Raw genomic sequence first — 20,968 nt, 5'->3', positions numbered from 1 at the left:
ATTAGCATGGGGAAGCATTTCAGGAGTCTCGGGTGCCTGCTGAACAGGTTCTTATCAGGAGGAAGGAAGTTGTACATGCAATCTAACTAAGGCTACGTGACATTCTTTAGGTAGAGGGGTGTGTGTGTGTATGATATGAATGTGTGTGTATGATATGAATGTGTGTGTGTGTGTGTGTGTGTGTGTGTAGGAGGGGGTGTTGAACTCCTCAGACAATGTCAGAGAAGGAGAATCCCTGACAATGAAGGGGGACTCCATATCACGCTGAGCCCCAGAAGGCCATCTGGACAACGGTAGACTTTGGTCTTAACTATAATTATCAGAGTTCTCCCACATCATGTGCACATATAGACATCCAGGGGCACACACATATAATAAAACTAAATCTTCAAAACTAATCTGAGAACATTTGCTTTACCGTTAGATAAATACACTGTATGTGGCTTCTTGGCGCAAGTTGATTTGCAAGGTTCAGTGTGCTCTGGAAGACTCTAGATAGATTCTTCTCAATGAAAGGCAGACGACGTTCAGAGAATCACCAAAGGGGTGATTATAGCTAAAGCTTCGAAACATGCTAACGCCCAGACTACTTTAAACAGAATTTCTGGGGTAGGATCCAGTACTCACTAAAGCCAAACAAAGTGGGATGCAGCATCAAAAGCCATGTAACAAAACCACCTAGAACTTTTGCACAGCAAAACTTGCTCTGTACCAGACTGGCCTTAAACTCAGAGATATGCTTGCCTCTGTCTCTTGGAATTAAAGGTGTATGCTACCATGCCTGAACTTGCTTTAAAGTCACCACTCCATTAATCTGCTTATCTCCGAGAACACAGGATTCAGCTCCATTTCACTCCTGGTGCCCCTTCATTACTTGAACCATACATTTTATGTTTTTACTTTCTCAGCTTGCTCCATTTCATTAAAATGTTCTTCATAAGAGTGAACTTTTGTAACCACACAACAAAATTTACACCAGGCTGTTTTGAGACTTCCTTTGTCAAGGCAACTAATCGAAATCTCTTCACCTTAGCCTCAGGCAGACTCTTTGAACAATGGCAAAAAGCATCCATGTTGTTCACCGAAATATCACAAAACAGTCTCTAGGCCACATGCTAAAATTCTTCTCCACTGAAACAACTTGGACCAGGTCTACAGAGTTCAAATCAGTCTCAGCACCAGTGTTTTCCATATTCCTACTGGGATGGTACATTAAGCCCCACTTAAACCATTCCACTGCTTCCAAAGTCCCCAAATCCACATTCTTCCAAACAAAAGCATGGCCAAGGTTATCGGAGCAATACCTAACTCCTATTACCAACTTCTGTCTTAGGGTTCCCATTGCTATGAACAGACACCATGATCAAAGCAACTCTTATAAGAGACAACATTTAATTGGGGCTGACTCACAGGTCCTGAGGTTCAGTCTGTTATCATCATAGCATGGCAGCATCCAGGGAGGTACAGTGCTGGAGAAGGAGCTGAGAGTTCCACATTTTCATCCAAAGGAAGCCAGGAGAAGACTGGCTCCCATGTGCTTAGAAGGAGGGTTTCATTGCCCACTCCCATAGTGACCCACTTCCTCCAACAAAGCCACACCTAACAAGGCCACACCTAATAGTATCACTCCTTGGGTCAAGCATATTCAAATCACCACCCCCCCCAAAGCCAAAATGTACATTCTAAACTGTTCTTTAAATAGCAAAGTGCTATCAAATAAAGGTCAAATATTTGGTTCCAATGATTTCTGCAAAGTTTAGGTTCTTGTTCCTAAGGATGTGTTTGTGGTTCACAGGAAGAGCTGTTCCGTACGGTGTCATCTTATAAACTCATTGCACCAAGGTACAGATGGAACCGAAGCAAGTGGGCCCGTTCTTGTCCAGTGTCCTTAAAGGAGGGGAACATTTATTCGGGAGCAGCAGACTTTACCGTGAGGTTGGTTAGCCTTCCAGAGTGTTCATTTTAAAGCTGCCCGTGGTGCTTTCAGTTGTTTACTCTCACGGTGTGTTTTAAGTTTTCTAGGTAAAATGTACTGCCTTTCTTCTGAAGAAACGTTAAAATCCTTCTCACTGAACCCCCGCTCCTTCCTCCTGCCACCCATGCCGCTGCCACCATGCAAAGTCTTTGTATTTGGACCCGACCAAGTAGGGAAAACAACGCTGGCCAATCTGATTGCAGAACACTTCAAAGCAAAGGTAACTATCTATGGAGCCCTTGTTTTAATCTGTAGAATTTTAGTCGATCTTGGTTTTCATAACTTTACACCAGGCACTAGGGTTGGTGAGGGGAAGGCATCCTCTGGATTGTCAGAGGGTGGCTCAGGAAGGTGTGTGGCCCGGTGAGAAGACAGGGACAATCTTCCCCTCAGGACAACTCACACCAGGACATGCCCAGTCTTTACAAGCCTTCCGCTCATTTGCAAGTTTTAGCCAACCCCTGCACCCCCCCCAAAAAAAAAACAAGGTAAAAAAACAAAAACAAAAAACGCTCTTAGCCTAAGAAAAAGAAAGAGGAAACAGTGGATTAAAAAAAAAATAAGACAGAGCTGTAAAATGGAGGAAATGCTATTAAAAAGTGAAACAGTAACCACAAAATCGTAGAAAAAATCCATACTGTTTATACAACAACAACAAAAAAACCCACCCAAACATGAACACCGTAAGAAACTTCTAAAATATAAGAAATACAATACAAAATGGTTAAGACAGATAAACACCCATTTCAAAAAGACAGTATCTGAGTGGCCAAAAAACATGGAAATGTTTGACCTCCCTAGTCATTAGGTAAATGATAGATTATCAGATACACACTAGCGTGGTTAAAATTCGGGAGACTTTGCTCTAAGAGGAGTCAGCAGGGCTATGGGGTATTAACAGCTCCGATGATCAGCTAAAGGGGCTGGCAGCTAACGGGGCTGGCAGCTAACGGGGCAGTCAGCTAACGGGGCAGTCAGCTAACGGGGCTGGCAGCTAACGGGGCTGGCAGCTAACGGGGCTGGCAGCTGACAGGGCTGGCAGCTAACAGGGCTGGCAGTCAGCGGAGCTAGTTTGGAATTATCTCCTCAAGTTCCAGAGCATGTGTGTAATCTTATGTACCAACAACAGTCCAGCCAACTAATTAAATAGATTTCCAGAGCACAAATAGATGCATGTGTTCAAATGACTGACACGGTATTGAGTATTGCTCATAACACACACACACACACACACACACACACACACACACACACACACACACACATGAATCTGAAAAGAACCAAAGATTCTTTTCCCTGCCTTCCTCTTGTTTCTTTGCACATCTCAGCTATTCCATCTGTGAGTCTGAGGGCAATGCATGCATGCAGTGCACAAGCACACATGAAGGTACAGCACCTCCACATACAGAAAGAAAGGAGGCGGCCAAAGCAATGCTCAGTGGTTAGGAGCACTTACTGGCTTTGCAGAGCATCCAGGTTTGGGGCCCAGCACCTACACAGCAGTGCATGGGCGTTCACACCTCAAGTTTCACAGGACCTGATGCCTTCTTCTGACCTCTCAGGGTACCAAGCACACACATAGTGCACATATATGCGTGGAGTAAAGAAACTCATACACATAACATAAATAAATTAGTAGTATTATTAAGAACAGGTGGCTGGAGAGACGGCTCAGTGGTGAAGAACAACACTTGCTCATTCTGGGATCCAAACTCAGCTCCTAGCACCCACATCAGGTGGCTCACAAGCACCTGTAAGTCCAGCTCTGGGGGATCTGACACCTCTGAACTCTACAGACACCTGCACTCATGTGCACGAACACACACACACACACCTATACCCCATATACACACACATAACTAAAAATAATAAAAGGGATGTTTGAAATTTTGAAAATAAAGTGGGATATTTTTTTAAATCAGTGAATTTTGTACACAATTCCAAAGATGCCTCAAATGGTATCTAGTTTTAGGAGACAGATAGATAGATAGATAGATAGATAGATAGATAGATAGATAGATGATAGATAGGGAGGGAGGGAGGGAGGAAGGAAGGAAGGAAGGAAGGAAGGAAGGAAGGAAGGAAGGAAGGGTGCTTTATATCCACAGTACCTTGTGACTACACTAATCAGCTTGATTACTTCTGCAGGTAATTGACTATGTTAAACTCGTTCAGCCACGTTTCGACAGTGCCCGTGAAAAGCTAATAAAAGACACCATAACTGAAGCCACCAACACAGCTATCAAAGTTGTGAAAGAGAGGCTTCTGAATGAGATGCAAGCCAAAAAGCAAGGTGAACCATTCTCCTGTTATAAACAAGTATCTCAGGGAACGGCTAAGTAAGGGCAGGAGCTTCAGTTTGTCCATCTCAGTATCTTTGCCATTTGTGCATTTAGAGAGACTACCTGCATCCCAAAAGGTTCACTCCTATAACTTTAAGGAAGAGTACCTGTAAGTGCGGATGCTTAAAGATCTTTCTTCTTCATGGGTACTTGCTGGTCAGAGGCTGAGCAGCATTTGTGACTTTATCCACACTGGTAATTAAAACCAGCCTTCGCCTCAGCCCATTGGTCTAGACCACATGCCTGCCAGCCTCGGTAGAGCTCAGCTTTCTCCTGAGCCCCAGTGGGGAGCCCAGGTGGGGAGGGCTGGAGGGGGCTTGAGGGATGACTGCCCACACTGCTCTACTTTTACTGGTGCCGATTAAATGACTCTAAAGCTAACCCAGTGAGCACAGAGAAGACACTTGAAGCCTCCTTTCCAAAACCCAGCTCCTGACCAATCCCTCGCTGCAGCCCATGATATTTTAGGATAAACACAAAAGGGATCTTTGTTTTTCTCTAGGAAAAAATGACAGTTCTAATTTCATGATGACTTTTGCAATTCATAGAGGGGTTCAGTAGAATTTATATCTCTAGTTGTTTTCATACACACACACACACAGACACACACATGTTCACATATACACACATACACACACACATACACACACACACACATACACACACACACACACACACACACACACACACGTTCACATACACACATACATATTTGTCTAGCCTGAAACTATGTAGTCCAGGCTAACCCTGAGCTTGAACCTTCAGTCCTCCTCCTTCGTCCCGTTGCATCCTGGGATCACACATGTGAGCCACCACACCTGTCATAACGGAGTAGCCTTGATTCAGTACTGCACTGTGTGGGATCCTTCTTACATTTAAAGATCTGTATCCAAACTTTGAGACCAACTCCAATAATTTTAGACGAGATTTAGTTGCCACCGTTAACTTCCGTAGAGCCTCCGGAAACATAAAACCACATTACATGTTTCCTGTGTATCCATTTCAATATTCTTTTCCTGATAAAATGTGACCATTATAGAAATAATAACACCTAGTGTTTACCAGCATTTGCTACCTGATAAAACCGTGCCAGCTGCCTTGCGTATATGAGCCATGTCATCCTCATGAGAGACCTACAAAATCAATCTTTTAAAATTTTTTAATTTTTAAAATTAGATTTTTAAATAAATCTTTGATTTCAGTGGATGAAGGAAGGCAAATGAAGGAAGCAGCTGTAGAACTTGCCCACAGTGCCAGGCGGTGACTGTCTGAGGTCTCTGTCATTGTCTGACGTGGATGCTGCTGACAACCAGACTCAAGTCCAGGACAAGGGTCTCAAGTGCTCTCTGCAACTTAGTACCCACCCCATCCCACCACGTATCTTTTAAAAGTCCTCTTCTATGTTTCTCCTTACGAATGATTTTATCTTGTCAGCATCTAGCAAGATAACCTTAAGGTTTTTTTTTTCTTTAACCTGTTTGTTTGATCAACCATACTATATTCCAACATGGAGCTATGTTTGGGTTTCTAAGTTACATCTCACCTAGTCCTGGTACCTCAGCAGTCACAGTGTAACTAGTTTATAGTCATGTTTTGTGCTCTGTAGGATTTTTTTTATCAGAAGTATTTTTGCTTATGTCATTTATTGTGAACAAGAACACCCCTGCCTTTTTACTTTGCCCATCTTGTTTCTGATTAGCCTACAAGCTGCTGAAAGAATCCATCATTCTACCCAAAGAATCTTTTCTTAAGAGCCAGGACTGAGGTGGCATGGCCCCCAATGTCTATCCAGACGATCTAGAAGGAATTTATAGATTTAGTATATAACTTTCAAAACACAAAATCTAACTGTAAATAATGCTCATGGCCTCTTAAAGCTACAAGGAGGAAGAGAACTGTTAACCGGGAAGTCATTGATTCATTCAACAAACACTTGAGTATTTTCTTTGCATTAGCAAATGGCAAGAGTTTACACACTCTTGGTGCTTACATTTTAGTAGAGAGTGGAGAGGAAAAAAAGAGGGAGAGAGGGAGGGAGGGAGGAAAGGAGAGGGGAAAGAAGGAAGGAAGGAAAGACAGAAGGAGGGAAGGAGGGAGGGAGGGGAGAGGAAGGAAGGAGGAAAGGACAGAAATGGAGAAAAGGAGGAAGGGTAAGAGGAGGGAGAGAGGAAGGGGAGAAGAGGAAGGAGGGAGGGAGGAAGAAAAGGAGAGAAAAAGGAGAGAAGGAAGGAGGGTGGGAGGGGAGGAGGGAGGGAGGGGAGGGGAGGAGCATGTAAGGAGCTGGTACAGACAGCTTGGGAGCAGGCGCCATAGTGTCCAGACGACTTTGTCACAGTGAAGACACTAGATTGGAACATTTGTTACGACCTGTAGTAATTCCTTTTACCTGAAATTATGAAAATAAAACATAAGTTTTGAAGCTTTTTGTAAAATGTCTTCCCCACTGGAACGCACAAGTAGTTTCCTATCTCCTATGAACTTAAAAACCCTGCTAAAATTCACTGACTATTCCAAGTCTGACAATAAAGTTAAGCTTCTTAACACTTCGGACTTTGGAGCTCTAACCCCACATATATTTAAGAAAATTTGTCAAGGGAGACTAGTGAGGGTTTTTAAATTACAAATTATGTATAATGAAACAGAGGCCTAATAAAATACGAGACACAGCCCTTACAGAACAGTCAGAACTGAAAGCAAGCCTGCCCGGCTGGAGCAGCACCTTGTACCGCTCTGCCTGCCTCCCCTCTCCTCAACTGCCTTGCTTCAACACCACCATTTATTTGTCTTTCAGAGGAGAAGACCTTGAAGGAACTGCAGATGCACTACTCAAAAAAAGATTACGAGGATTTCATGGATTATAAAAGGATAAAAAGTTCTGAAGAGTTACCTTCTTCTCTCGAGGACACTGGTAAAACCACCCTGCCTCTGTCAGTGAAGTCCACCTTGCTACGTAGTGAAGGTCCCGCCTAGCATCTGTAGTGAGTCAATAACGTGTCTTCTTTTGCCACAGCCACCTCTCAAGGCTCCAAGAAACCAAGCTCCTTAGAGATTGGCCAGGAAGAGAAAACAAAGTCGGAGGTCACCATTTCCGGGGACATCCTGGATAAAGATGGTAAGAGAGAGAGAAAACCTCTGAGGAGCTTTGAACATTTGTTTTCTTTTTAGCAGTCCTATGGGAGCTCAAAACTCAATACAAAAAAAGTAGAAAACCATCAGAAGGGGAGAAAAGGCAGGTTCATTTTTGAAGATTTCAGTGAAACAGCTACAGCACAGAATAGATTTATCAAAGTGCGGAAGAGACAGAGAAAACGAGGCGTTGCAATGCAAGCAGACCCCCAAGAAAGATTAACATTATACAGTCATTGCCATGTCACTATAAATTCCTTCTTGAAACCACTCTACTCACTCTGGTCTATTCTGGAACCAGAGTGTCATAAACCCATAATTACAGTTGTGAAGTGTCATCATGATTGACACTGTTCTGTTCACATGCTAAAATCCTGACAGCATATCCCAACACATGGTGTAACAGAATACAGCTATGTGTATTATACCATCACACAGCAGCCACAACACCTAGCATCCTGCCACTTTTGAGTAACAGTACACGGTGCAGTTATGTGACTTTGTTCGGAAACATTTTAACCCTTGTTTTAAAGAGTTGCATGATTTTTATGACTAGATCATGGCTTAGCCATTAGATATTAGTGTATTTTATTTTATGAGTGTGTGTGTGTGTGTGTGTGTGTGTGCGTGCATGCAAGAACCCACAGGGGCCAGAAGAGGGCGTGTGATCCACTGGACCTGGGGTTGCAGGCAGTGTCAGCCACCTGCACAGACTCTGAGCCGGGTCTCCATCCCAAGCCAGTTCTTCATATCATAAACTTGTGTTATTTTTGTTTGCAACCATAAACAATGTTCCAATGCATTTTTAATAAGCGTTTTACCTGGATATTAGCATCAGTAGAACTACAGAAAACTATTTTGCAAAAAAGTTATTCCAAATTATCTTTTCTCCATTAGTACACAGATCTAGATCACCAACTGCTCGTTATTTTTCCTTCAGAGTTATGTTAGCTTTTACTTCTGAAGCCTGTTAAGACTTGCTCACCACTTATTTCACTTGGGTGGTAATTTTTACTTTTCGTTGATTTTTCTAAATTGTTGTATCGATTGTATTATTTTATTTCTTCAAAAACATCCTATGTCAGTCCCCTATTTTTCAGGGTTTTCTTTTTTTCAAAATTGAGTAGTTTGTCTACTAAATCATCTTGGTATTTTTGAATTAATGGAGAAATTTTCCAAAATCAACTAACTGCTTTCCTATTACTGATTTATGTCTTTATTTGTAAGATTTAAACGTTTTGCTCTTGCGTCCTGGTTTCTGTGAGAGTCTTTTGTTAGGTTGATTTTGTTGTTGCTGCCGCCGCTGATATCACTAATTTGATGTCCAGTGTGACGTCAGCTCTGCTTCTTTGTTCCCTCCTACTGATGGACACACACACGCTTTTCCTGGTTATTATTTCAAGCTAGTAAGAACTGACTGGGCACTGCTAGAAACTCATCTGTGTCACTCTCTTACACACACGCACACGCACACACACACGCACGTGCGCGTGCATGTATATACTTTACACAGCAGACCACCCATACTTTCAGACCGTCAAGCGGCTGCAGGAGCCCCACCTCCTGATACTGGTGACTTTCCTCAGCAATCTACAGCCCTTTTCCCAGACTGTCCCTTCTCTTTGTAGACCAAATGTCCAACATAGAAGCAGGTACCGTACCTACCCACAGCATGGAGCCAATATTGACAGCCTGTCTCCCTGAGGCCAATTGAGAATTGGAGACTGCTGCCTCAGAAAGGGGATGCTTGCTTGCTTGCTTGCTTGCTTTAGATTCACTGGCAGTATATCAAACTAAAATCACAACTTTGTTACAAGTTATTATCTTTACTTTTTCCCCGCTGACCGATACGTTTACCTATTTAAATGTGAGGGCCCTTATGTGAATTATATGTCACAACCATGAGTTCCGGGTCCCTGAGCCCACACTGAACTCTTCTTCAGAATCCGCACACATATTCTTTTACTGCTCAGCTTAAGTTCTCAGCAATCTTCTACCCACGGATGGAAAAGGAACCAGTGGCACGTCCACAATTGACACGAGGCCCTGGGACCTTCCTTCATCAAGAGGAGAAGTATAGTTCAGACAAGGGCCAGCTGGTAACTTGGTGCTCTCAAATGTGTTCTCCCAAGAAATCAGTGTCTATTTTGGAATTTAGAAGGAAAAATATATTATTAGGAAACAAAACCACGATTGCACACAATGTATGCGTGTGTGTGTGTGTGTGTGTGTGTGTGTGTGTGTGTTTGGAATCAAACCCGTGACCTTGCTTATTCTAGGTAAGCCCCGCCCTCAGCATTCTCAGCTTACCATTGTCTTTAAGGGTTACTATAGTAGGAACGACTGGGCATGCATGAACACAGGAAAAATAACACAGGAAAAATAACACAACACATTGTTTTGGTGAGAAGAGCATTTGCTCGGCCATCCTTGGTATGCAGCTACTATGGTAACCACAGCGTGAGTTCTACTATCATGTATAGCAGAAAGAGGGTAGAAAACAGGAAATAAAAGCTGGCTCTCATTTAGCCGAGTTCTCTTAAAGAACTGGTGGAGGGGGCTGAGGAGATGGCTCGGTGGTTAAAGTACCCGATCCACAACCGCGGGGACCCATGACAATCAATGCCTCATGGAGCTGGCAGCGCCTCCTATAACCCCACCCTGAGATGACAGAGATAGAGAGAGGCAGAGGCTCCCCAGAGCAAGCTGGCTAGGGAGACCAGCCATCCCAGGGAGCGCAGCGTTTTACTAAGAGAAGAAAATGATTCCCAGCATAGACCTCCGGCCTCCACATTGACGCACAGACACATCCACACATGCGCATATACATACGTGCCGATGCACGCACATTAAAATGAAAAAAAATACAAAAGAGGTCTCAGCAACACCTACCCTCACCCAAACCTATTTGCGTTTTATTAACTCTCTAGCCATAAGGAAAGTTGGGAAATACACGTTTCCATCTGAGCACGTGAGTGGCGGCAACACAAAGACTGTCGCTGCTCTTACGGGAGAGGAGGGTGGATCTGAGAGACAAGGCCGCCTGGCCCTGGTGCCGGCTTTCCCTGGCTCTTCTTCGGCCCCTCTTTCCCTGTGCATCTCGACTTTTCTGTTCTGCATCTCAGGGAACTGTGTCTCTTTCTCCCCTGCACACATTTTAAGGCAAAGAGGGCAGGAGGCAACTGTCCTTTGAGAACTTCAGAGCTGAGAGCCACGGGGCTCTGGACCAGAGGTTCTGATAGTTGGAGGCCTAAAGCGGCAGTGGCTCCAAACAAGACTGGAAATTTTAGAAGCAGTGGGGTGAGGGAGGACTGCCAAGCGCCTGCCTCACTGGAGGGATAGATTCATAGTTAAAACGGGAGAGTCACCTGGAGCCCTCTCAGCCCTGCCAGGAATAACAGCAAAAGTCAAGTCTGTGCCCATACTGACGCTTCGCATGGGCTTCGCGTGGGCTTCGCGTCACTGCCCTTCTTATTTGCGACTCTGTGGCTAATGGTCCTTCTCCCATCTTCTAGCAGGTGCTAGAGTGACACAAAGTCAAGAACTTTCCTTATCACAGATAATAGTGTCCCCGAGCCCAGGAAAGAAATGTAGGTTAACTCGTTTGATTTTAGTCTCTGCAGAAGAGTCGATAGAAGAGGTGACTGAAAAGCACCCAGAGGTGTTTGCCATGATAGAGGATACTCTGAGGCACTCCAAGGAGTTGAACTTTGAACAGCCACATGATAAACAGGCTGAAATACTGGAGGAAGTCATCAAAGAGGTGAACATTTTATTTATTATCAGTTAATGCCTATCATTGACTTAGAAACTAAGACCATATTAATCTGGTGTGTGTCTAATTGTATTAAAGTCTTATTTTACTGTAGTCTTCAAATTTATGTAACATTTTGTCCAGTTAATTTCTTATATTTCTTTATTTTTGAGAATTTTACACATGACTACAATGAAATATGATGGTAACTGTCCCCCCTTTCTTCCCCTCCTCCTCCTCACCATCCCCACAAACACACCCTCTCCCAGATTTATGTCTTTTAAAAAAGGGACTAGTTATTGGTGCCACATGTGCATGTGTGTGGGCTTCCCACGAAAGCATGGGTTACCCGTGAGCAGCCATCTCCTCAATAAAGAATGGTTCTTCCAGAACTATCCACTACCAACAGCTCCAGTGCTGTCATACATGAATGACGTCAGCAAACAAGTGCTGATACTTAAAAGATTTGCAATTATCTACAAGATTAAGAGGTGTGATTTGATAGTTCTGAAATGAATTTGTTAACTTTCATTGTCTCTGATTTAGTCCAGCTAATAGAAAGATGGGGTCTATAAAGCCGATACCACCGTTAGATATTTCATCCACAAGCTAAGCAGTCAGAGACCGACATCAATTTTGTCACATGGGTGGCTAACTTTATCCAACCATCCTGAGCATGTGTTGGTGGAGAGGGTAGAGATGGGTAATTTTTCAGTTCAAATAAAAGAAGAGCCTTAAATACTATGCCCACACCAATGGAAAACCATTACACCTTCTCTTGTTTGTAGAGGGTAAGCTATCCATAGAGGTAGGTATTATGTAACAGTCTCGGATAAGCATTCAGAGCAAGCAAGATAAATGAGGTAGTTTTGGACTCTCAGTGGACGACCTTCTATGTCTGTGTGATTGAATTTTAAATTACTATGTGAGAATCTCTGGGCATGGGGACTTATCTCTGTAATCCTTTGTTCAGAAGGCTGAGGCGGGCGTGTCAATCACTAACTAGTCCAAGGCCAGCCTGATTTACATAGATAGGTCAGCCCAGGATAAGCATAAGACACACAAAGAAGTATGTAAGAAGAAAAAGTTTATCACATGGGAAGACAAAAGCGCTTTATGTATAACTACTGGGTGGCTCCCTTGAGCCCTGGCTGCACCAGATTCCTCTGGCTCCTCAGCGCTTCTGAGCTCCTTCACACATTTTACCAATCTCTTAGATTGTTCTAGCAATCATTTTTCCTTCACGGATGCCTGTTAGCAGAAGCAGTCTGCACCTGTTAGTCTCCGTACTCTGTAGATACTAGGGTTACAAAAATAGATTAAACATGGTCCCTGCCTTTAAGGACCTTCTATACTGAAGTGGCCTGAAAGCCACTCACTGAGTCGTCCTGTGGCAAATAGATTCCTACAGGGGATAGGAATTCGCCCGTGAAAGTCAGAGCTGTCATCTTTGCCCCATCACTGAGACCAAACACCCAGAGAAGCAAATGCCGAGTGAGGGCAAAAGACTATAAGCCTAGCCCTTGCTCGTGCTGAAAAATGCTCTCGTTACTTTGTTTTGGTGATTACAAATCTCCAGGAAGAATGAGTACAACATTCAGAGACAGAAATGTGTCTACAGTGTTTGTACTTAGAAACTGCAACCGTAAGCTGTAGCTGTGGCACCAGAGGGCTGCCTAGATCGTGGCTACTCCCACCACATCGACATTCCACAAAAGACTAGGGGCTCCAGCAGGAAAACTCAAGCAGCCAGAGATCTGTGTTATTGTATAGAGTATACTCTTCATTGTTGTTTGCTTTGTTTTGTTTTGTTTTGTTTTTGAGACAGTGTCTTTCTACATAGCCCCGGCTGCCCTAGAACTTACTATGTAGTTCAGGTTGGCTTCAAACTCACAGAAATTCTCCTACCTCTCCCTCCTGAGTGCTGGTAGTGAAAGTGTGTGCTATCAAGCCTGGGAAGGGTACATACATACTTTGGAGAAGCCGTTTGCCCATTTTCTATTGGGTTGTCTTTTTAGATTTATATTACTTAGGGGGTGGAGATCTGGCTCTGAAGTTAAGAGCACTGGCCGCTCTTCCAGACAACCTGAGTTTGATTCCCAGCCTCCACATGCTGGCTCACAAATATCTGTAACTCCAGTTCTATGGGACCCAATGCCCTCTTCTGACCTCTGTGGGCACTTCATACATGTTGAGCTCAGCCCTTCATGCAGGCAAAGCACCCATGCACATAAAAGTAATAAGATAATAATAAATGTAAATGTATATTTCTTTATGAATTTTATGAAAAAGAGTCCAGCATTTTGCAGTTATCTTTAGAAATGTTTTCTAACAAGCTAAGGATGGAGCTTAATTCGCAGAATGCTTACCTAGCATGTATAAGGTCCTGGGTTTGATCCTCAGTACAAAATAACTAAATAAATAACTCAGGTCTCCTATCTTGAATAGCCTGGGAAGAGAAAGTACATCAGGGTAGCCAAACATCCTCACATCATAACCAGAAAGCGAACAGGAGTGTGAGGAAGGCAGTGGTGCCCGTCTTCTTTAAAAGCAATCACCTAATGGCCTCCCAACTGGATCCCTAATCTTAACTTTGTGCCACCTCCCGACAGTGCCGCGCTGTGGACTTTTCACTAACACGGAGAAGTTGGGAGGCGTCCTAGATCCAGCCTCTCTATACTGTGGCATGGACTCCAGGACAACTACAACAGAGACCCTCTCAAGAGCAAATCTCGATGGAGAGGCAGTTTAATCACGTACTGCGGGTCCCTGTGGCTGGAAGGCAGAGAAGGGTCCCAAAAGACACATGGAGTCTGGGGTTCCAAGGCTTTATTGTTCATGGCAAATGTAGATGGTCTGGGTGCACCCCCCACCCCACTTAAGCCAGAGTGGGCCTGGCTTAAACAGGGAGGGGAAGAAAGAAGGATCTGGAGGGAAAACTTAATCAGCTAAGCCTTCTGGCCTTTAGGTAACTCATTAATATGGAAATCTCTGGAGGCTGAAGCCCGTAATCACGCCCTCTCGCTGTGTTAGGTGACACCCCTTTGGGAGGGGCTGCATAGCCAAACGTGACTTCAAGGTGCAGGTTAAATGGAGGTCTAGACCACATGTCTGGAGCCTGGATTCTGGAGGCGTGGCCTGCTGCTTCCCTTTTGAGGTTGGAGTTCAAGACCCATGCCCAGCCAAGAATCAAGCTATTCTTTCCCGGCCTGACAGCACACTATACAGAATACTTTATATAAGGATGTTAACCACAGTATTATTACATATATCTAATGCATAAGAGATCTCATCAGTGTTACAATGAAATTATAAGTGACAAAAATACTAACTACTGTGGGAAAGATTTCAACAAAGTAAGACTTACTCACATGGTAAAACAAGATGAAGCCATTACATTTTAAAACGTTGAAAGCAGGGCTGATGAGTGGGCTCCCTCGCCATGCAAGCCTGGTGACCGGAGTTCCAGCCCAGACCCCGTGGTAAAAGGAGAGAACCAACCCTGAAAGCAGTCCTCTGACTTCGGGGCACACACCTGCCCACACTCACAGACAATAATAATAAATAATTAAATTATTTTAAAAATCAAGTTAAAAACTTTTAAAGTTGAAAGGGACACGGATTCTAAATTATATCTTAATATTATTTTCATTTTTGAAACTTGGCAACTGATATTTTCATTAGTACTCACTTCTATTTCTTCTTTACAGCTTCTCTTTCTGTTGCCATATTCTCTTGTGTGTTAAAAAAGTTTAATTTTCCAAAAGACTTTTTTTTTTCAGATTAAAAAAAAAATCTAAGGTCCTCAGTCTTAAATTCTGCACCAGCCCAGGGATTTTATTGCCCCTCCTAACGTTCCCTCTTGCAGCCTAACATTCTGCCTCTCCCTGAGAGCACAGAGACATGTTTAGAGCCCTCGGACTGCTGTAGTTACAGGTCCCTGTTACTGATGTCCATGTCTGTGCAGAAACTATAACTGAAGGGCGGCGAGCTGAAGAACACTTGTCAACTCACCATGGTGCTATCGATGTGCATTTTCACAGGTGACAAAGGATAACAAGGATAGGTTCCCTGGTGCCCCAAAATATGGAGGATGGATCGTGAAGAACTTCCCTTTAGTACGAGAACTGTGGATGTCCTTAATAGAAAAAGCGCTTCTACCTGATTTGGTTGTCTATTTATCAGATTCAGAAAGTAATGGTTGGTAAATATTTATCATTTCAATTTAAAATACAGTGTTTATTGTGGACAGTTTATTTGGTTAAAATAGAAAATGTAGAACTCTCCTTAGGAATAGATACCAGTCCTACTACGACTGCAGCTATGCCCATAGGACCTAAAGATGAGGAGACAGGCTTCTCCCGCTGAGGTGACCTGTATAATGTACTGTGCCACTGAGCCTTCTGGCAGACCTCAGTAGCTATTCTTTAGGGAGCTGGAAATTCAGCATCCCTTCTCAGTGAGTAGCTGTAACTTGTAAATGAACCTGTGTACAATCCTGAAGGTGAGGGCAACGCTGATGCTAAATTTAAATATTCTTCCATTTCAACTCTTAAGCAAACATATTTGAGAGATGGTGGAGTGAAGGTTGGCGCAGCCAGACTTGAAAACCTGAGTTCAATGCTCATGACCCATACAGTAGAAGAGAACCGACTCTCATAAGTTGTCCTCTGCCCACACGCTCGTGAGTGTATACACACACACACACACACACACACAACATAAATGTAAAAATCATTTAAATATTTGAAAAGAGCTTTATGGGGGATATATCTTTTCATCTTTTCTTTATTTATTACATATTAACATATGCTTAAGACAGTCTCCTAAAATTTTAAAGATTCAGAGCTGTTTGGATAAGGACTTGAAGGCAAGTGTGTGTGTGTGCGTGCGTGCATGCGTGTGCGTGCATGCGTGTGTGTGTGTGTGTGTGTGTGTGTGTGTGTAGTCAGGGGTTGTTTTGTAGTTAATTTCCAACACAGGTACACACTATACAACTTGAAAATAATTTTCTTTTCTCTTAATCTGTATTTCAGGAAAACATGTGTTAAATAGATTATATTTAAAGAATAAGGCAGAAATCAATGCTAAGATTATAGAAAGATTGCAAGAAGAAATTCAAGCCAAAAAAAGAGAGGAGGAGGAAATACGGTAAGCAGTGTTGAGAACCAGGAAATGGACTGCACAAATCTCTTCAGAGATTTTACCTTGATTTACATATATGTGTGTGTCACTTATGCGTGGGTGTCTACTGAGAGCAGAAGTGGCCACTGGATCCCCTGGAGCTGAAGTTACAGGGGTGCTTGGAACCAAACTCAGGTCCCTTGCAGGAGCTGCAAGCACTCTTAACCACTGAGCCTTTTCTGCAGCCCATATCATCTAGGATAGTCTAAGGGTAGCAGGTGACTTTCCTGGAGGTGGCCCGCCATTTTTGCACGGACTGTGATGGGTGAGCTCTGAGAGGCAAGGGCCCTGAGAGAATTCATCTCAGGATTAATTCCTGCAGCTTGTATGCCTTTCCTGTTGTTATTAAATTAATATAAAAATCCCTAGCAAAAGCCCACCCTATTGGGCAGATTTTCTGCAGGTCAGTGAAGATGTACTGTCTTGTAGTGATGCTATGTAGGCAAGTAGATGATTTCTTAATTCCTAATAGTGATTCTATAAAATTCCTAAACTTATACAAGTGATTTTGAAACCCTCTATAAGAAACACTGTATTTAGGGCTGTGTAAACCTTCATTGTGTCATGGGCTATTTGCACTATGATAGAAACAGGCATGAAACAGATTTATGATCAAGGAATACAGTCCTTTTAGGCTGTAAAGCCATTACCTGACAGCCAAAGGCCATAAGACGGAATGAATGACTTGCTGACTTGCAAGAACAGGAGACAAAACATTGACTGGTTTATCTATACAAAACTTCAGTAGTAATGAGACACTAGGCAGATGATTTGCCCCTCAATAAAACTGTGCTAACTTAGACATAAAAATTATAGTTCTAAACTCTCACTAAACCCGTAGAACTAGTGACAGATGGTGAATGTTTAGTTGGATAAGTAGTCTTACTGGAAACACATGTAAACAACACTGCTATTACTTCTTATTCAATTTACGATTTGAATTTATGTTTGAACTTGTGAACTTTTGAAAAGAGATTGGAGCTTATTTTCCATCCAGAACAAGTAAGTTCTTTCTATGCACTTGCCCATAAAGGCTTTACTCCATCCACCTTAGATAGATAGATAGATAGATAGATAGATAGATAGATAGATAGATACATAGATACATAGATAGATACATAGATACATAGATACATAGACAGACAGGGATAGATAGATAGATAGATAGATAGATAGATAGATAGACATAGGTATAGATATACATAGATATATGTAGGTATAAGTGTGTATCTAAGTATGTAACTTGATGAGGCACGAGGCTGAGCCTGACCAAAGTATATGTGTGTATGAGTATGTGCATATGAATATGTGTGTGAGTGTGTGTGTGAATGTCTATGTGTTTCTGTGCATATTGTCTATGTAAAAGAGCTTCATTCTGCAAGGGAGGCTTTCTCTAGCTGACAAGGACTTAAACTCCTGGGAAAGAACAGAAGAACCTCTTTATTTAATCCCTGCCATTTAACAATAGAGTGTTAATCCCCAGAGGCTTGTAGGTTCTGGCCTCAGAGTCAAGGCAGGTAAGCATTATTTAATAATAAGCAACCTTTACTTTTGCAAAACCAAGTTTTGCCCCTCCCCCCGGGGGGGGGCTTTCCAGAGAGAACCATGCTTGGACAGGTTCCTGCCTCTGTGCTTTCCTAGCTCACAGGTTATGCTTATAAAATGTCTCTAACGTCAGAAAGATTGTCTATCACTGAGCAAAATCCCACTGAGGTCCAAAAGAAACAGTAAGTTCATAAATTTCTACACAGCTCAAGTATTCTTTACTAGCCAACTGGAAAAAAACAAACATAGATTCCACACAGAGACACATGCACATGCACAGACATGCACACGTGCACAGACACACGTGCACACACAAACATGTAGCACATCTATCTGTGGTTTAATAGCTAGAACCCACACACTGAGACAATAATACACGACAGCATAAATAAAAATATGCCACATAAAAGGAAACTCAGCCTCACCTCCATGGAAGGAAAGAACTGATTATCTACGTTTTACAGGTTTATCATAGGTTTGTTCTCTGCTGTGAATGTAATGAGGTACTTTTAAAACTGTGAACAGCCATCAGAGCTAAGGCTCAACACTAATCTTTAACAAACTGTGAAGTTCTTCACAAAATAGGAACAGGAAACAGGGACCTAACTAGCTGTTCTTCCTTGCTGAAATATGCTCTTTAAAAAAAATAAAAACCACCAAAAAAACAAAAAAGAAAGAAAAAGAAAAAAGCAGAAAGAGAGAGAGAGAGAGCGAGAGAGAGGGAGAGAAATTGAATATGGTTGAATGAACATGGGCTGGGAAGTAGTAATGCATGCCTTCATGCCTTTAAGCCTAGCAGTTGGGAGGTAGAGGCCCATGGATCTCTGGGAGTTCTAGGCTAGCCTGGTCTACTTAGCTAGTTGCAAGACAGTCAAATCTACAATAGAGACCTTGTCTTAAAAAAAAGAGAGAGAGAGAGAGAGGAAAAAGAAAAGAAAAAAGAAACAAAGAAAGTAAAGGAAGGGAGGGAGGGAGGGAGGGAAGGAGGGAGGGAGGGAGGGAGGGAAGGAACACTGAATGGGGGAAGGGCTTGGAGACGTCCACTGGTAAAGAGCACATGCTAAAACCTGTATGCAGTTTAACTATTACAGCAGAAATAATTATCAATCCCACAACTTGACAGTCCAAATGTCCTCCTGAGGATCTATTGATAGAATGGTCCTTCCTAACTGCAGCCCTGATCAACACTCAGCAACATTCCATTTCTGCACCACGGTTTTCCAGTTTGCCAGTCTGACGAACAGTCTGTCCTTCTTCATTTAGTTTGTTGAGTGGTCCCCTGCAGAGAAACAGCTTTCTGGGTCATCTGCATTTCTCTCTGTGTCTCGTCCTTCCTCGCATTGTGCCTTTCAAGTTGAAGCTTCTATTACTCAGATCAGAGCTTTATCAATTTTGATGGGAAGCCGTAGTCTTTCAACACCTGTGGAAATAAAGACAAAACCTCTTCCCCAGACTTCCATTCTGATGTTAAAACATCTTTTAAGGATGCAGTTTGATCTAATTCAGTAGTTTGTGTGTGTGTTTGCTTGTTTGTTCATTTGTTTGTTTGTTCAATCCAGGGTCTTTCAGCAGCTGCTGATCCTGAAACATTGGCATTCAAAACAATTAAGTTAGTAAAGCATTATTCAGTCTCTTTCTGGGAGCTCTTCTTCCCCTTTCTGTTTAGTAAGCATCTCCTTTAGGGTACACTCAAATCTTTTTATAACTGCTTGACCTCTCAGATTGTGTGTTGTAGAGGCCAGCTCCAACAGTGTGTTCAGCAATCCAAGGAGGGGATATGGGTCAGCAATTAACGTGAAGCTGGCATGTGCTCACGAGCGCACAAGCGCCACACACATGCACACAAGTGCACTCACACACACACACACATGTGCACACACGCACACACACACAGTGGATGAAGCCAGGCTCCAGCCACTTTATTTCTTCTCTCACAGCTTATATATCCCGGCAAAATCTTTCTAGCAATATAAAAATTATAATGTAGTTACATTCTATTTTTAAGTGAATAAATACATTTAAGTGAAAGTATGTGTTTAAAAAAGCATATTTCCAATATGCTTACATGATTAAACATTTTACACATTACAGGTCAAAAAACAATTTATTCCCAAGATCCCACATACATTCATGATTATGTAACTTATTTAGATTAACAAAGTATAAGCAAGCAAGGTATTTTTTTCTCAGCCAGTTCTCTTACTGGCAGGCTGCAACTTTTGGTTACAAAGAAAGGATCAATTATTTTATTATTTATCTTTAAAAGTAATCTTATAAAAAAAATAAAAGAATCACAAATATAAATTTTTATATAAAAGCAGTCATTTCTGCTTTAAATCCTCAGGATGCACACCCACTCGCCAATAATTTTTTATTAAATCATATTGGGAAGCCAAAGGCAAAAATGGGTACAAGAAATTAGTCATCACCTGGTCACCAGCCCAGCTTTAACAAGAGAGACAGGTCAGGTAAGACTGGTCGTGCTGCTACTGTTCTCTTTGCCTGACCTCAATAATCTCTTGCCCAATTACCAAAACTGTGCCTTTCTGAACTTTAAATTGTTCCCCAAGATTTCCTATGACAAAACCACTAACAAAAACATCTTAACCTAACTTTATTGACAATACATCTCTAAGTTCTTTCTGAGGATGGTGGTTGAATCATTAATCCGCTCCAGCAGCAATGCTTGCAAAAGACCACTCACTGTTACCGTAAGTGCCAGTGACACTGCCCAGTGAGTGGCCCCACGTAGAGTTTTCATACAGCTCATAGATTATGAGGAATGAGGCAACCAGAGGACAGTAAGCAGAACAAAATTCCACAATAACATAAGTCCTCAGGACACATAGTCCTGGGGCTCTGCCTCTGGGAAGCATACCCATCGTGATGGAGCCAACCAGTGGGCTGCGTCTGATGAGTCTGAAACCGCTGTTTTGCTGCTCTGCTTGCAAGGTCCCTAGCAGTACAGTTTACCTGTGATATGCTATATGTTATAATATGCAAAAAAGTCTCATTTCCATGGAAACGTGTGGGGGCATTATC

The 20,968-nt window shown here is 42.5% G+C and overlaps 1 protein-coding gene across 1 annotated transcript in view; it reads left to right on the top strand.

Annotated features, from left to right (window-relative positions):
- Positions 1 to 20,968, top strand: part of Ak9 (adenylate kinase 9) — a 118,184-nt gene that overhangs the window by 26,524 nt on the left and 70,692 nt on the right. Inside the window, exons 10-17 of the mRNA XM_028769052.1 lie at positions 1,796 to 1,935; positions 2,015 to 2,195; positions 4,124 to 4,268; positions 7,109 to 7,225; positions 7,328 to 7,429; positions 11,058 to 11,206; positions 15,241 to 15,397; positions 16,234 to 16,348. Of these exons, the coding sequence (XP_028624885.1) occupies positions 1,796 to 1,935; positions 2,015 to 2,195; positions 4,124 to 4,268; positions 7,109 to 7,225; positions 7,328 to 7,429; positions 11,058 to 11,206; positions 15,241 to 15,397; positions 16,234 to 16,348 (1,106 nt within the window). The remainder of the gene's footprint in view (positions 1 to 1,795; positions 1,936 to 2,014; positions 2,196 to 4,123; positions 4,269 to 7,108; positions 7,226 to 7,327; positions 7,430 to 11,057; positions 11,207 to 15,240; positions 15,398 to 16,233; positions 16,349 to 20,968) is intronic.

This window comes from Grammomys surdaster, unplaced genomic scaffold, assembly GCF_004785775.1.
Source record: "Grammomys surdaster isolate TR1022 unplaced genomic scaffold, NIH_TR_1.0 190, whole genome shotgun sequence".
In the NCBI taxonomy this organism is placed as follows: Eukaryota; Metazoa; Chordata; class Mammalia; order Rodentia; family Muridae; genus Grammomys; species Grammomys surdaster.
Note: the sequence above shows the minus strand (reverse complement) of the source record. Positions and strands in the feature narration are given on the sequence as shown.